The sequence below is a fragment of the Poecilia formosa genome, unplaced genomic scaffold, assembly GCF_000485575.1.
Source record: "Poecilia formosa unplaced genomic scaffold, Poecilia_formosa-5.1.2 Scaffold34, whole genome shotgun sequence".
Lineage (NCBI taxonomy): Eukaryota > Metazoa > Chordata > Actinopteri > Cyprinodontiformes > Poeciliidae > Poecilia > Poecilia formosa.
Window position 1 is genome coordinate 1296461 of NW_006799973.1, and position 18272 is coordinate 1314732.

General features: G+C 41.4%; 1 protein-coding gene across 1 annotated transcript in view; it reads left to right on the top strand.

The window, feature by feature from the left end:
• The first annotated feature begins 2508 nt into the window (after nucleotides 1–2508).
• ephb6 (eph receptor B6) overlaps nucleotides 2509–18272 on the top strand; it is a 59308-nt gene continuing 43544 nt past the window's right edge. Inside the window, exon 1 of the mRNA XM_007550076.2 lies at nucleotides 2509–2640. Within this exon, the coding sequence (XP_007550138.1) occupies nucleotides 2583–2640 (58 nt within the window). The 5' untranslated portion in view covers nucleotides 2509–2582. The remainder of the gene's footprint in view (nucleotides 2641–18272) is intronic.

An 18272-nucleotide genomic window follows, 5' to 3' on the forward strand; every position in this document is an offset into this window, starting at 1 on the left:
TGAAAACGTTCAAATATGTAATTGGAGTTAAAACAGGAATTCACTTGTAGATCATAATTTATTCTAAGATTTTGACCCTCTAAAGCAGCCGCCTTCGGCAGATTAACCAGCTGAACACACCCGTGGCGTTCTTTCTGCAACAGAAATCACATACTCTTCAGTAAGTTATTCCCATATCTGTTGCAGACGTTCCCATAAACATGTGGCACTTGTGTGCTGCTTTGCTTTCTCTCTTCTGTCCAGTTCATCCCGAACCAGCTTGACGTTGTCTAAGTCATGCTTTCAAACTTAGCATCTTGTTAAATTTTCCTGAAGTCGTTCTGGCATAGCTTGGACTTATGTTTTGGTTAATTATCTTGCTGAAGGATGAATCCTTGACCAACTGGACGCGTGGCACAGGGTACTGCCTGGTGCTGCGGAGGGCTTGGGTAGCCATTTTTGTTCATGACACCTCTCACTACAAGTGGATCCAGCAAAACAGCCCCAGATCATCACACTTCCTCTTCCATGTTGGACAGTTGACGCCACACACACTGGAGCCGACCTTTTGCCTACTTGACGGGGTGCAAAGTTTCTGTGTGATGAAATGAAGATTTCAGATTTTGATTCACCATTCCATAAACCTTCTTCCAACCTTCAGTAGTCCAGTAGTGGTGTCTCATGACCGAGGCAAGCCTCTTTCCCTTATTTTGATGTTTTAGCATGGCTATGCTGCTGCATCTCATCCTGTTTATTATATATCACTATGTTGTGACAGTATGGTATGAGACAGATAATCTGTGGGAAAAAAAAGATCGAGCTTCTTCTAATGCAACTGTTTCCATCTGCATTTAAAGAACTGCTCCACAGAAACAACCAATCAGAGCCAGGAGGAGGGTCTTAGTCTTCCTCCTCAGCTCTGATTGGTTGTTTCTGACTCAGTGGTGTGTTTCTGCAGATGGCATTGGGACTACAGAGAGAAGACAGAGGAGCTAAAAAAAATAAAATCACAGATTATCTGTCTTATATATAGTGACAGTTTTAAAAAGTATGTGAAAAAACATTGTTACCTACAGCAGGTTTAAGCTGTGTTGGAAGCTAATGTCATGTTAGCCGCCGATCACACAATCTGTTAACTCTCTTTGCTCTCTGGCTTTTCTTTTCTGTCTCTCTTTTTCAACTTGTACTTTATATTTTTGTTTTCATTTGTTTGCCTTTATTTATATAAATTTGTATAACTGTTTTGTGGATTTAATTACACGTAGGGGACACATAATAAAATTAGAGGAACATATTAAAACACCAGAGAAGCATAATTAGGACAAAAAAAAATAATCCAGAAAAGAGCAAATCAAATCTAAAATAAAACCTCAACACAGAAGTGAGATTTAAAGGAACACAAAGGCATGAATAAAATTTTTTTGTAATCATTTTAACATTTGTAATTAACAAAACAACAACAACATAAAACAATTATGGTTATCATTATTTTTGTAGTATTGTGTCGATTCGGTCATGTTTAGGGAAACCTTAAACAGAATGGAATAAAATAAAGCTTTTGTGTGTAGCAGCGGTTCTGATTGCTACAATTCTTTCCCCTCTTTGCTTTCAGGTCTTCTGCCCCCTTGGATCACGTAGCTTTGGGCTCAGACCCCCCTGGCTGGCTGGGGACCGGGCCATGTAACTGTGTCAAACCAACGAGCTGCATTTTCAATGTCAGAGGCCGCGGCGGTCTGACTGATCACACGAACTGGAGCATGAAAACCCAGCAAAATGCTGCAGTTCTGCAGATTGTCCAGTGAGGGGCGTGCAGAGACCAGCAGGTGTATTATGCTCTGGGGGTGTGTGTGCGTGCGTGTGTGTGTGTGTGTGTGGTTGTTAGTGCACGCTGTCTGGGTGATCTGTCTTGAGAGGCGAGGAGTGTGTCTGAGAGGAATAAACAGCGGGGGTTGTTAGGAAGAGAGAAACCACCAAAAGTACATGGAGAGCATCCAAAATGATTTCTGAATTATGCTCATTGTTTTTCTTTTTTCACCAAACCGACATCAACACACACAAAAATAGAAAAGTAAATAAAAGAAGAGTTGAACTCCCACATGCCACAGCTTTAAAAATGCAAGTTAGCGCAGAGTCCAGACATGCGAGGGATGCCGCGGCTTTCCGGGCGGCACTGGAGGAGCCAGCTGGAATGGACCTTAAACATGTCATGACAGCGGTTTGTAAAGACCGGACAAACTTGTATTCGTCTCCTCTGTCTGGCAGACAGGGGGAACATAACTTTCACTGCGCTCCTCTCCCTCTTTCTGATGTCTTCATCTATGCCTCCCCCTTCCCACCCCCCCACTCCCCCATCTTACAGCAATGTTTTGCCGCTCTGTAAATATTTTCTTTACTCCCTCCTTCCTCCATTCATCCACCACCACCACCACTCTCCCTCCATCTTCTCTCCCTCCCTCTTTCTCCCAGGGAAAAAAAAGGAGCAAACAGACTCCTCCCCCTCCTCCTCCTCCTCCCTCTCTGTCACACACTCCATCTCCCTCTGTCTCTGTTTTTCCTGCTCCTCTCCCTTCCTCTCTGTCTGTCAGTGTCATTCTGGAGTGGAGATGTGGAGTGTCTTTCTGTCTCTCTGCCTTTTTTTCCAGCCCAATTCAGCTGAGGAAGGTAAGAGATAAACTTTTCCTCTCCCCCTCCAGATTCTTGTTGCCGAAGCAGCACAGACCCTCTCGTCAGGAGCTTGTAATCAGCATTGTCGGGCTTCCGCAGTTATGATGATATCTAGGAGACTTTGACAGTGTGTGAAACTATGCCACGTGGGAGCTCGGTGCTGCCGCACCTGCAGCTCTTAATAATTACCACCTTTATTATTATTATTATTATTTTTACCCCCCCTTGTGTGTTTGCGCCACTCTGTGAATATGCACGCGCAGATATGTTAAAGTGGCAGCAGATCAGACTGGACTTTGTTGGCGTGGAGGTGCAGGTGCCCCGGCGCAGCACCGGGTCCCATCAAGCTCCCACAACAAAAGGATATGGAAATAAGTCGAGGTGGGGGGAACAAGTGAATAATGCGTTGCATAATCCATTTTTTTTGCCTTTGGGCACACCAAGCCACCCCCGTCCAATAAGCCCCCACCACACCCCTCCCTCCTTCCTGTCACTCATGATCTCTCAGATGTGACAACCCGAGACCCCTGTCTCCCCCCCTCCAGGACTCCTCTTTCACCAGAGGATGTTTTTGTCCACGACTCAAACTGCTGCGCTCACTAAATGGGAGCATTAGGAGTCTTTAAAAGTGGACGAGTGGAGTGAGTGTGTGTTCGCGTGTGCATGAAATTGATGGACAGCTAAGTGAGACTGCATCCTTGAAGTGGTCTATCAGAGGCGAGCAGAGTGGGCCGACTCAAGAAAAGCATGCCTGCGATCATTTGGTGACTCAAAACCACCTTAACGTTGCACATAAGTGGCGAATGCTCAAGTGCGCGCATAGTAATTATCAACTATCTCTCTACGTCTCGTCCCCAACACCGGAGAGCGTGTCGGCAGTCAGCGAGCAATTTATTTTCCAAAGGTTATATGGCTGTACGTTGGAGGGAGCTGCACCTGTTCACGCTCATCTGGCTCTAGGAGTCTGAGTCAGTGTGTGTGTGCGTGGGTGTGTGTGTGTGTCTGCAGGGGGAAACGTATATGTCAGACTCACGGCACCGGATTTGAGCCGTGTTTGTAACAGATGGCTTGGACTTAGTTGAGACAGAATAACAGCGAGGGGAGAGGCTGCGCAGAATCACTGGCCCACTGACTCTTTTATGTGGAATAGAAGTGGGGGGTTCTAACATAATACAGTATTAACCCAATAGCATGACCGTCTCTATAAATCCACGCAGGCTGAACCGTCAAGTATCATGAGGATGAGCCGCTGTTGCACACTTTGATTCGGTCGTTTGATACAGGTTGCTGTTCTTTCTGCTCTCTGTGTGTTTCTGTGTTAAACATTTCTTCGCAAAGATCCCCACAGCCCTTGAATCGTTGCACATTTGATGTTGCAACTTCAAACTTCTCTGTGTTTTAAGGAATCCCGATACAAAAAGCGGAGTAGTTTAAAGTTCCGTTATGGACTAGAATGTGAGTGGAGAAATGTGCTTCATATTCAGCCCTGTTCACCCCGATAAAATGAGTTAGAACATGGGTTCAAACTTTTCCATACCAGGCCCCCAAACAGTTTGCTTCTGGTTGGCACGACTCCCACTTTGAAAACTGACTCTGGAGGAGCTGCAGAGATCCACAGTTCAGATGGAAAAAATCTCAGGACAGGAAAACTTCTAGTCATGCACTCCTCATATCCATTTTTTATGAACGACAAGCAATAATAAAGCCACCGTTGAAAGAAAACTATAAGAAATCCCATTTGCTGTTTGTCAAAAGCCATTGGAGAAGGTGCTGAGGTCAGATGAGATCGAATATGTGTGATGGAAAATTAATACTGAAGGTCACCCCAAACACTCGTCCTTATGATTGAACACTGTGGTGGCAGCATCATGTAGAGGAGAAGCTCTCCTGCTGTTGGTCTTGGTGATGTCTCTCTTGCAAAAGAGATTTTTTGATCTCAGTGGGACAAACATGGTTAAATAAAGGTTATTATTAAGTTGGTCAGCTGGAAGATGATAAAAAAAATGAAGGGAAAAGTGTTAAAAGCTCAAAATGACTGTGAAGAAGAGGTTCACCTTCCAGGATAACAACAGTGCTAAACCTGCAGACGGAGCTTCAAGGGAGTGAATTCGATTGAAACATCACGATATATTAGAATGGCTTCAGAACCAAACCTCAGAAAGATCCACAACTGGAGCCGCAGCAGTGTTTCAGTTTCTTCCTCTCACTTTACAAATACTACTCCATGTTAGTCTATCACATACGATCCCGCTAAAACACAGTGACGCTCGTGCTGACAAAATGTGAAAACGTTCAAGAGATTTGAATTCTTCTGCACAGCACAGGCGCGACATTTTGCCTCCGTTTCTTGCACCCGCAGCCGCAGGAGCGTTGCGTCTTCTCCTTTTGCGTGCGGCATAAATGGGGAAGGTGCGACTTTGGATTTGTCATCCTCACGCGCTGCAAGTGCGAGTGCTGGTGCACTGTTGATGGGAAGCCACATGGCCGGGCTCTGGAGTGCTGGATGTGTGTGGGAGACTGTGTGCTCACACTGGATTAACACGACGCATTAACAGGAAGGAGCCCGCGCTGGGAGCGCACCTGATGCCCTCCGGTGTTTCCCATCGTGGGTGAGCAGAGGCGCAATGATGCTCCCTGACATGTGCAATTACTGAAACTTGTGTTGTGCATTTCAAAGTTAATGATGTTCGATTCTGTTCAAACGGGTGCAGGCAACGAAAACGCCAAACAAATATCAGTAATCTCCTAGAAGAATGCACTGAAATTCGCGTGCAAAAATCCCACAAAGGATAAATTAGAGACTCTTATTTTCATCTTTATGAGACCTTTAGCAGTAAGAATCCTTTTTGTATACTTTTTATTTTATTTTTATGCAACCGAGAGGAAGATTTAATTCTCAAAGGATCTTTATTATCATCTCCACAACTGCCAAATACAGCACAAAGTTTAGTAGGGCACAGCTGACTTGTTTTACACACAGTGAGGCTTTTGTTTTACTCCAGTGCATCAAAGGGGCATAAAATACCATAATGTGTTCATCAAGTGTAAGAGTAATAATAATAAACAAAAAATCATCAAAACACAAAATGCATAAAAAAATAACTCAGGATTTGCTTATAGAAAGTCAAGGGGAAGTACATGAATGAATACATAAAGTGAAAGAGAAGCTAGAATCAGATGTTTTTATTAATCATGATGGACATAAAATGTAAGAAGAGAATGCAAACTTGCATTTGGAAGAATCGGATTTGTTTCATATCCAGAGACTTTAGAGTATAAGTTGTGGACGCTGAACGGGCTGGAAGAAGTAGTCAGAGCTGCAGCGATCACAGATTCTTAACATGTTGAGAGGATTCGAGACCATCTTTAATCTTTTCCAGCATAGAATGATCTATGCGGTCGACCTGCATAGATCATTCTCGGGCCAGGCTTCAGAAGAGAACCGAACAACAGCGACTCAGAGGATACATGTGTGCGCTGACAGGCGATTTATTGCTTCTCCTAACTCTGGTATAGATCAGATGGATGTCACATGATTTTTTAAAAAACATTTTTTTATCTTTTTTCACGGAACAGATGAAATCGAGTCAGATTTTTTGGATCAAAAGCGTAACATTAGAAATGATCTGTAAAACATGCTGGTGGTGGTTCTGTGCTTTGGGTCCATTGTGTCCTGCATCTGGGCCGGCGCAGTCTGCTGGTGTTCATGCAACGATGGGTCCTGAGCTACACAAGTGAACTCTAAGGGAAATTGTCAGGACATCTGCTCATGAACTGAATAACGACAGTAAGTGGGTCAAGCGGCAAGAGCCCAACAGCCCAAAGCCCAAGAGTCATTTTACCGCCTAAAGACGGATAAGGTCAGAGTTTGGAAAGAGCAGAGGCTGAAGCCTGGCTCTGATCCGATGTTGGGGACGGGCTCACGGTTCATTTGAGGGAACCGTCGCGCATCACAGAATTGATTTTAAAATGAGGTGAGGAAAGGAATACAATAGTTTCTATTCAGGTTCGTGTTGAACAATGTAGGCGTACAAAACACGTGACAAATACGCTGCCACTTTAAATTTAGAATGATGATCGATATGCAATCAATCTGGAGGATCGAGTTTTGACGTGAAGTATTTAATAAAAACGGTTTATTTAATTCACTGACGATGAAGAAACATTAAATTTAATTAGATCTTGTGCTCAGGACAGACAAATCTTTGCTGCTAGTCTGGATTTTCTTATTTTTTTCTTAAATAACGACACGTATCTCTCAGTTATTTGTTTGCTCATTTGTTTGTTCATTCAGGAACTGATTTGTTCATTTTTAGTAATTATTTTTTTATTTTTTCCACCATTTATAATATATGTATTTATTTATTTAAGAATTTTGGAATTTATTTATTGTAGATAGTTATTTTGTATTTATAGTGCCTTGCGAAAGGCATTTTTTTGTGTTTTGCTGCCTCACAACCGAGAATTAAAATGGATTATTATAGAATTTGCACCATTTCACATCACATGCCTGCGAGTTTAAGCATTTAATTTGCTTTGTATTGTGACACAAACAACAAATAGGACAAAAAATCAGGAAACGTCAGTGTGCCTAACTATACGCCCTCCCCTAATTTCAGCTGTCATTTGCAGAAATTACAGCTGCAGCTTCTTCAAGTTAGGTAGTTTCTACTGGTGGAGAGCAACCATTTAGTCTCACCAGCTTCTCAATTGGATTGTGGTCTGGGCTTTGGCTAGGCCATTCCAATACATTTATGTATGCATTTCCTCTTAAACCACTTGCGTGTTGCTTTATGCTCCTGCAGAAGGTGAACCTACGCCCCAGTCTCAAATCACTGACAGACTAAAGCAGGTTTTTCTCAAGAATATCTTTACATTTAGGCTCCGTCTTCATATTTCTCTGTTTGTTTTTTCTTAATTCACTTCACAAACTTATAATATACAAGGTGCATCATATACAATTTGGATACATAAAACACACATTTAAATACAAGTTGTAAAGTAATGAGACAAAAACTGCATACAGGTGTATTTACTTTCACAAGGGGATGTTTGATTTATTTATTGTTTTACAGATTTATGTCTTTTACATTATTATGCGATTTCAACAATTTATTGATTGGTTTATTTGAATTACTTTTTATTTTCCACCATTTATTAATTTATCTGTTTATTTATTTACTTGAATCTGTCTATTCATTAATACATTCCTTCACTAGTTTAAGAAAATATTTTAATTTAGATAAGAAATAAAACTTGATGACATTTCTTAGTTTATATATTTATTAGTCTGTTAATATATTTTTTAACTTCTTGTCATTGTAATGTTTCTTAGTATTTTTTTTTTTTCCGGAAAATGTTCTTTAAAATTACTATTTCTTGTATAAGTGGTACATTCGTATTAGTTTCATTTTCTTCATACAGTTTGTATACACTTTAATCTGAAATCCAGCCTCATTCTTAATTATCAACATAATATTAAACACACTGTGGATAAACTAAGACAGGATTTGTAGGTCCGGTAGTCTGAAGGTGTTATGCATCATCCTGGGGATGAGCCGACGCTTTCCAGCAATGAACCTGTCTGCATGTGGACAGTTCCCACCTCAGGGTCGCCTGGGCCGCCGCTCCAGCTGTCAGCTGCCACTCTCTAGCTGGGTATTATTTGGCCACATTGCCTTTCACCTTCTGAGTGTCATAAGCTGGAAATTAGCAAAGTGTCGTAAGGAAGCAAATGGCACACTTGTCACAGATGTTCCGGATGCCGGCGACGTGTCTTGAAAAGCGTCGCCTTTCCCGGCCTCTCGTCCCCTCGCTGCTCGGACCCTGTGAGCTACACAGACCCCACGCTGATGGGAGTGCGGACGCCACATCCTCGTCCGTGGCGCTACAAAACCTACCTGTGTGCGTTACTTTCACGTGCAACGTCAACGGCATCTGTTGAGAGCGCAGCGACGACATTAGGTCACATTTCCCTCAGATGAATCACCCAGCTGCCTTTCGAAGGCGGGGAGGCCGAAGCCTCCGGGCGGCTGTGAGGAAAGACGCTCTGTTAGGAGTCAGACAATTCATTTGTGGGGTTATAAGTCGCAGCATGAATATAACTGAAAGATAAACACGATCTGTCGACTGCCACAATGGAGGAATGTTGTTTAAAGTGTTGGATTTCGCGTTGAGAGCTGCTGCTGCTCGGTGGTTGGTGCACCGGCTCCGACAGAACTTCGTGATTGAGGAAAGACTCGGTGAGGCTGCAGAAAACTGATCTCCCCTCGTATTTACATTCCTTCAGCAGCCACGGTGCAGAAGGAGGAAACCGTGATGAAAATAGGTTTAATCCAGATTTCTGTTCTTAAAAGCAATTCAATATGACTTTTACTGGCAACGTCTGGGCCATTTAGAGCCAACTGTCTGGTTTTCTGGTTATCCTTTATGATTTTAAGCCCTTTGTAATAAGCATGACTTGGACAGGGTGAGATTTTGCAAAAATACTTCTGTTCTAGTTCTAATTAAATCCTACAAAGTGATTAGCCCTTATCCTACACACATATATCTATAATGTTATACAGTTAATGTTAATTATATTTGCCTAGTTGTATTTATTTAACTGGGAAAAGCAAATACTTCACTTTATGCACTCACAGCCTTATGCAGCCCTTTGTTTGCACTGACATTAGTTGGATTGCAGATAAAACAAGCCTGGGTAGGTGATAAATCTGCCTGCTGACACACGCAGAGCTCAGAAGTGAATGTGTCATTTGTTTGTCAAAAAGAAAGAACATTACAGACTGCTATTGTTTTCTCTGCTCATTACATGCAGATAATTGCAGATAGAAACGTCTGCGCTTTAAAAACACAACCGAGCCTCGTTTCTTTACGTCTGCGGGTTATTATCCGTTTGAAACAGACACCATGAGACATTTGCCAAAAGCTAATTACTGTGGATGTTCCTGTTTCTGGGGGTTATCAAGAACCTGAACGAAATGGAAGAACCTTGGGCTGCAGTGGTCTGGTGTTGCTAAAAGCTGAGTTTCATGAACTACAAAAAAAAAGAAAAAAAAAAGGAAACGAGTATTTTGATTAAATTTAGGATTCAGCTTTTGTCAATATGTACGTTTCTCCAGCAGCGATGGTCAATAACAAATCAGGATACAGAACTTAAAACGTTTCATGTGATCTAATTGTGGTGGTGAATTGATATACTGATTACTACCAGTCTAAAAAATAATATACTATGCAATAATATTAAGTTGATTTATTTCAACTTAATTCACTAAGTGAAACACGTTATTTAGATTAATTACACACAGACAGATGTTTTCAAATTCGGTGAGTTTTCACTAATGAAAACATGGCAGATAAGATTAGAATATTAGACAAAAAAACATTTTTAATTCACAAATGTGAGCTTAATGAAAAGGATGTCTAATACCTGCTTAAAGGTTATTTTCAAAAGGTACTTTTAATCTGACAAACGAATATCACCACATCAAAATTCCAGATTTATTGCGTTTGGCCAGACTGGATCAGCTTATGTGTTTCAGCAGCTCTTTGTTTAGATTATTTTCACGTTTTCCAGCGTCTCGTTTTGTACTGAGTTTTGTAGTTTATCTCTGTGTGGTTTTCTTTGGATTATTTCTGAAGAATCTGCTTTGGTCTTCTAGTTCCTTTTTTGGTATTGGCTCTGCTCCCTTTGGGAAATTAATTCCCCGCAGTCCTTTTTATTTTATTAGAGTCTCCCCAGTTGCTCTGCATCCTGTTTATTGTTTCCAGCTGGTCTCTATACCACAGTCACACCTGCAGAGTATTTAAGCTCCTGGACGTCCAGTGCCCCCTGCCGGGTTCTGTCTCTCTTGTGTCCTGTCTCTGTTTGTAAATTGTTTTCTGTTTGATCACTAAATTAATCTTCATCTTCATCTCAAATCTGCTGTTCTCCTGCTGATACTTGGGTCCTCTTTGCAAGCCACAAAACACAATAATCCTGCAGCCTGTTGCTTTATAGATGTGCTGCACAGTTGTACCTTTCCCTTGCGGTTTTAAAACAGTCATGATTGGGGCTTCTTTGGTTTCCCATGCTGTCTGTGTTTTTATGAGACTAGAAACATTTCCTGACTACTAAATTTGTGTTTCTCCGAATGTAAAAGGTGGCACATTTCAGCCAGTTGACAGAAAGTGTGCAGCAACATGTGTCGCTTGTGACGCCAGGATGAAATTACAGCTTGTCCTGCACTTTTCCCACATCTCCTCAAAAAGATCAAGGTTTACCTTGATCTCTACCTCACCTGTACAGTCATTTTGCTTTGAAGAACCTAATTTTTGTTTTCTGTTTTATTTTCTGCTGCATTTCTGTCATCTGTCGGTAACACACCTGGAGAGACGAGCAAATCTTTGCATAAACTTATTTGAGATTCTGTGGCGGGATCAAATGCTGCACGGTTTTGTCCAAACAAGTCACTGTTTCTGTTTTCAGCAGCAAAGGGGACTCGACACATGGGAGTGCCAAGTTTCCATTGACTCCACATGAATAAAAACAATAGAAAACTTGTTCAGATAAGTTAATATTTTTTTATCTGGTTTTCATGGTGCCCCGGGCAACGGCCCATATGGTCCGTATCAAAAACAGCCACGGCTACCAGAACTGCAGGAAGCCTGGTTTGAGAGTTGTCTCAGCTTGTTAAGATATTATCTAGGAAGAACCTTTGCCGAATGTAATATCCTACAAGTGTTGTTCGTTTGGTCAGAAATCTGTATTAGAGGTGGCTAATGTAGAAAAGTGTGCAAAGTAAGCTGCAGAGCCAGAGCCAAATGCAGCTGATGAAGAGAACCAGGAGACTACGTACCAACTGGCACAGAAGGAAAAGCAAAGGCAGAGCGACGGCTGATCAGAGCAAAAATAAGCAGTCACAGCAAAACAAAAGAATCCACTCAATATACAGAAGAAAAGTGTTTTAACACAAAATACTTGAGTACAATGGAGAATGATCCAAAATCAATGAATCATGCCCCATTGATTTTCTCACTTCACTGTGATTAAGAACAACAGATGGAAAGAAAGTGCACTGACGGCATTCTTACTTCGGGCTTAAAATCAGGTTGGACAACTTAAACTCCAGTTTTGTTTGTTTTACTGTCCAAACTCCTTTCACAGGAGGATAAAGTTATGATTTGCCGTTGCAAAGTAAAACAAGAAATAGAAAAAAGAAAGTGCAATACACCAGCTTCATGATAAACCATCAGTACTTTGAGTAATCTTTTATCAGAAAGTACAATCATCTATAAATACTCAGAGCTTGACTTTTAGTCGTTTGTAAATAAACTGACTAATTTTCAAGTCTCACAAAGCTCTTCGACCAAACGCTCATGTGGTACAACAACAGCATCTTCTGTTTGTTTTTGTTTTTTTATTTCTGTCACCTTTAAATTTTTCAGGCATTAAACTAATTGTGATATAAGATTTAAAAAGCTGAACAAATATAAATCAGTTTTTAAATTATAATTTATTTTGTTCAGGGGAAAAAAGCGACTCAAACCTACAGCATGTCTGAGTACAACCAGACCAGACGGCAGAAAATCACCGACAACAGCATTAAGCAGAATAAATCAATTCAAGAAGACATAAAAAATAATAATAATCGACATCTTTCATTCTGTAAAGGGTTACAAAGCAATAGCTGGTGCTTTGGAAATCCAGCAATTCACAGCGAGGACTTTTATCTGCAAATAGAGAGAGCATAACCTTCTAAAGACTGGATGGACAAATTATGACCAACATTATTCTAAAAGGTCATAAAAGACTCATGCAGGTCACAAAAATCTGAGCAATACCTAAAGCACCTTTTTGAATTACATATAAAGTCAAACCTGCTGACCAGAAACCCCCTTTTCTGTTGCAAAATACATCTTGACTTCTCCAGACTGATGGGGCAAAAGTTGGGCTTTTTGAAAGGTATTCCATCTGACGTTAAACTGAAAGAACCTCGCAGGTTCATGGGGGTCGCAGTGCAGTCAGAGACCACTGGAAAACCTGCAACCCTTAAGCCCAAGCGCATTTGGGTAAGGCAGCAGCAAAGCCAACCACTAAGTCCACATCTAAAAAACAAACAAAACAAAATGAAGATCTGAAGACGGCCGGGTCAAAAAGTTTGATTAAAAACACTGCGGCAGGACAAAAACTTTCCAACTGAGATAAAATTAAAACTATTCTGCAAGGAAGAGAGGGACAAAAACAGCAATGCAGTAGAAATATTTGCATTTATTACATTTGCACAATCTGGTATTAAATCTAGAGCGCTTATACTTTATGACATTAGTTAGTTTGGATCGCCTTTTTTTCCTTAGTAAATAAAATCACCAACTGAATTCTCACCTAAATCTGTCACAAAATGAACAAAAAAAAAAAAAGTTGTTAGCTCAAGACAGGAACTAGTTTTATGATTCAACTTATATTTGAAACATCAGCCTGTCTGAAAGACAATTTACCTCAAATACCCTATGTGGATCCAACAATAAAACAGCTTGGCAGATATAAAAGAATATTTTAAGAACATAGAGGTGATTTCCAAAAAAAAAAAAAAAAAAAAAAAGCTATGACCCGAAACTAGTTAGAGAAAAACCCTCTTCCCAGACAGATAATGAACATCTTGTCATCCAGCCGTCAGTTTTTGTGAAAAGTCTCCCCTCTGCCTGTTGCTACCTGCTCAGAGTTTCTTTGGAGATTTCACTCTGTCATCTTTCTCTGCTTAAATACAGTATTTTTGCAGCTGCACTTTCATTCAGCTTCAACCGCCGCTGACTTTTTTTTTGATAACTCCCTTTGACACGTGCATGCTTATTTCTGGCTTCACGTTAATCCCCCGCCCTCCTCTTTGCCTCCTCCTATTCCCTTTCTGTCGTGGCGTATCACTCTCGCTGTGGTTGCTTGTAATGAAGGTTTAGCGCAGGCCTTGTCCTTCGCCGACTGTCTGTGGGTGGGAGCATCTGGAGCTTATAAAGAATGGGTGGGAAAGGGAGGGTGAGTGGACAAAAGACAAAACACAATCTTAGAGGTCTTAAAAAAATAAAAACATTCGCCGACGCTGTGGGAACTGCTTTGCTAAAGTGTCTCAGTACACAGGTTCTTAAGAGCTGCTAATTCCCTTGAATTTTTGCATAAACTTTGGTGTATTTATTTGGATTTTATGCTAAGTAACATATTATTTGCGAGGGGCAAGAACATTTCTTTTTTTATCAAAATAAAATCTAAAAATTTGATAGGCTTTTGCATTCATGCACCTTTACTCTGATTTCCAAATGATCCTTAGTAAATGAGTAAATCTGTGTGTAATTTAATTTCAGTATGAATCCAGTTGTTCTGTGAAAATTTCAGAACATACAGACCAAAGAGCAGCAGACGGGTCAGGGAGGAAAATCTTTAACTCCTCAACTGCAACAGCCTTCCTTTGAAGTCCTAGATGCTTTCTCGAACAAAAATATCAAAAAACTGTAAACTTTTTCACCCAAATACTAAAAATATTCCCAAAACTTCAGACAGAAACCTGCATGTGGCGGGGTTTTTTTTTTTTGCTTAATTTTTTGTTCTTTTTTTTGTCATCTTGTTGTGTTTTGTTTCTCTTTTTGCCACATTCACACCACTCCTAAATTACGTTTTGGTGAAAAATGGCGGTGGCAGGAGATGTTCTTCCTGAGCTCAGACAGGAGAGCTGATCGAAGTTGACGAGACGATGGCTGGAGTAAAATCCTGGCCACAGCTACAATAAAACGGTTTAAGTTGAAGCTTATCAATGTGTTAGAATAGCCTAGTGAAGTCCAGAGACAAAAATCCAATTAAAAACCCTCAGTAAGACTTCATAGACACGCTCCATTCACTCTGAGTGAGCTTGACCTATTTTACAGAGAACAATTATTGAATACTGTAATTGTAGTAAAATGGACAAAGCATTGACTTGGGAGGGAAAAATTGAAATACACGTCTCACTTTTCAAATTTTAATTCGTAATAGATGTAAAAGAAAAAAATTTTTAGTTTTAGTTCCACTTCACAATTTCAATGAAAAACAATCAACTCTGCAGCTGCAAACTGATAAAAGTCCAAGAACTGCAAACACTCTCAAAAGGCGCCATGCATTTCCGTCCGCTCTCCTTTCCACTTTGACGCAGAAGCGTGATTCAAACTCGCATCTCTCAAGTGTTTGCGAAATACTAACAGCAAAGTCCTTCGCTGAGCACCGGGCCGAGCTCTGGAAAAGCGTGCTGTAAAGTAGCATACATGTGCTGTCAAGAGGTGTAACATAGGCGACAGAACAACACTTTAGTGCAGGAGAGGGTGTCAGTGCATGCATGGCCACACTGAGAGGGAAATGTGCTGGGCACGGCGACGTGAGTGGCGAGAGCAGAGAGGGGGTCATTCAGCTGAAGTGCACACTCCAGAGGCAGAGGGGACAGCCAGAAAGTAAGGCAGGTCACCTCTGCAACAAGAGAAAAGAGCATTTTACACCCACGGCATGCGCAGTGAGAGAGGAGAAACGAATTCATATGCACAAGCACAATCATATCACCCCTTTCCTTTCATAACCAGAACCTTTTTTTCTACTCTATTGTATCCCATTTTCTTTTGCCTTGGATATCAAAGCACTTTCCCAACAAATCCAGCATCAATAATGGAGCACAGCGTTATCTCCCTCCTTTATGTTCAGAGATGCCATACCCTGCTGTCACTTTTCAGATGAATAATACACACACAAAAAAAAAAAGAAAGCAGAGGGCAGACGGGGAAGGCGGGGGTGGATGGAGGTAGACAACTTTTCCAACAAGAGAGAGTGGAGCGAAAACCGGCGAGGGGCCTCCGTGCATTAAGACGGCACTCAGGTGGAGACTGCAGACTCAGCGGTTCCTCCGACTGTTGGGGACAAACTTTTGAGTGTTTCGTCCCTCAGATGGACGTCTTTGTGGAGATGCCACAAACGGGGAGTTAAATAAAGGGGCTTTTACGACCACCCGAATGTCCGAAAGTCCCCCTTTCTCTTCGGGCGACGACACACATGAGCGGTGATTTTTTCCCCTCCGCCCCAAGTAATCTTGGAATTTGTGCAGCTCTCTGCTCTTACCTCAGCATGTCGCGATGAATAATTCAACGCGCTTAAGTCACACAATGAGACACACGTGACGCTGTTTGAACTCTCCTTCATGTAATCCTCGTGTACAAGTTTGTAGCAGAAAAAGAGCAGAGGAGACGCGAGGGCCCGGGTCCCCCACGACGAGAAACTAAATAGCAGCCGCATAAATATTAATGTCAAAATTGTTTGCTGCGTGTTTTTTATGCATGGCTGCGCCCGAGGAGGATGGCTAAATGAATCGGCAATGACACATTTGCGCTACTTATGCATGTGTGTGTTTGTGTGTGATCTATTTGATGTAAAAAGGATGATACTTAATAAGGCCACAGCACACGATCTGTGAGCTTATGTGGTGCAAATGTGTTTTGTAACTCGCAGATCTTTGTAAAAGTATTCATCCCCCTGGAACTTGTCACAGGAACTTCAGGGAAAAGGACGCATGTCTTTGAAATCTGAAATGTTTTTCAGCCGTCTCTCTGTCAGATTAGATGGAGAACACATGCCAACATATTCTCCTGACTACCAAGAAAAAAAATATTGTCCAATCACCATTTTTTTAAAATCCCACATTCTTTGTAAGGTAATAAAAGGTTTTATGCCCTTACTTTGTCTCTTCCCATAAAATGTGTTATTACTGATGAACGCAATTTTTATGAACTGGAAAAAGTACGTACAAAAATCCCACCCCTTCATATGTGTTATCATTGAAAAGCCCTAAATGTCCTCTCCAGATACCAAAAGGAATTAATTCAGTAGAATGCAGGGGGTGGGAGATATTCAAGTTTAGAAATGTCCTCTACAGAGGACACAAATGAACTACTGGTAGTCAGGAGGATATTTCTTCAAGTCTTATTGCAAATTCTCAAATGAATTTGAATGTGAACTTTGACTAGGTCATTTCAATGCATCAATATGCTTTCATCAAAACCGGGGATCTTCAAATCCAGGCCTCAAAGGTTGAGGTCCTGCAATGTTCAGATCTGTCCTGTTGAAATGTAGATATAAGCTCAAGTCTTAAGTCTTTAACAGGCTATACAAGTTTTTTTTTTTTTTTTTTTTCCAGATCTGCTCTATATTTAGTTTCCCTTCATTTCTGTCCAGCTCCTCTGTCCTGGCTGAAATAAAAGCATGGCCACAGCATAATGATGCCATCACCATGTTTCATGGGTTGGTTTGTTCAGATTTACGTTTTCTTCCACGTTCAACGTTTTTGATGGAGACTAAAAGTTGGTCTCACCAGACCATAACTTTGTTTGGTCTCCATCTATCAAACTTCAGTCTTCGTCTAAACTCACTTTGCCGACTTCTCCATAAAAGATTTATATAGAGTGCATCTAATTGTTGCCCCAGCAAAAGATCAGCTGGGGATTTCTGCAGCTTCTCCACATTTAATTTACAGGTAGTTGGTTGCACTGGATATTATTTAGGAGTATCATAATAAAGGGGGTTAAATGGCAATGCATGTCACGTTTTTAAGATTTGTGTTTGCAAACCACTTTCCCTTCTGCTCCACAGTTGCGCTTCACTTTGCACAAATTACAAACGTTTGGTGTTGTCATGAGAGAAAATTTGGAAAAGTAGAACTGGGATGTAACCACACACACACACACACACGCACGCACGCACACAGTGTAATCAAAATAATTAAAACAAAAATTGTTTACAGATATTTGTAAAATTGTGTGCTTTCTGTGGGCTTGCTGTCTTCCGCTCCCCTCGACAACTTGGCTATTTGTGCTGCACGAACCTAAAAACACGTCACAGTCCATTTGTATTCCAGCAGCTGATGCAGCTTGTATCACCTCAAATCCTGGAGGACGTCCATGGAAAATCTGTGACTTTAATGAGATTGACATGAAGACAAGCCGGTGGGTGAAATCAGACAGACCCACTGAGGAATGAAGGCTTGCCGGACAGATTTGTGGGTTCTCCATCTGTGAGTTTAATCCTGCAAAACAGAGAAGGGGGGAGAAAAAAAAAAATCAGTTTTCAGAACAGCCGGAGAACAGAGATGTGTGTCAGGGGCTACAGGAGATAACCGTGTTCTTTTGGTTGTCTGATTTATTGAGACAGGCAGCAGATTTTTGTGCACGTCTCTCTGCATTTCCGGGACTAAAGATGTATCTGTCGTTCTCTGTGGGTCACTGTTGTGTTTGTGGGGGTTGGCATACTTTTTAAATTCCCGGTGTGCAAACGGATTCAGAAGATACCATTACTCCATCTTTGTTTGGCTGTCAGGGAGAGCAAAAGAGAGCCGTTAGTTTCTCCAGTAGGCAACGGGATGACATTAAATGGAAATGAAAGCACAAAAACATAACAACAATGAGAGGAATTATTCATCTGTAAAGAGCGGACGATGGTTCCTCTCTCCCACGGTGCCTCGTCTGTGAATATGTGTCTGGAGCCCTTTGGGTGATTAGTGCGCTCTGTGTTTTTTCCTCCATTAGCTCCGAGCGCGCAGGCCCGAAGTCTGATGCGTTCGCCACCTCTGCGTCAACGGCAAACTTTGGCGTGCATTCAG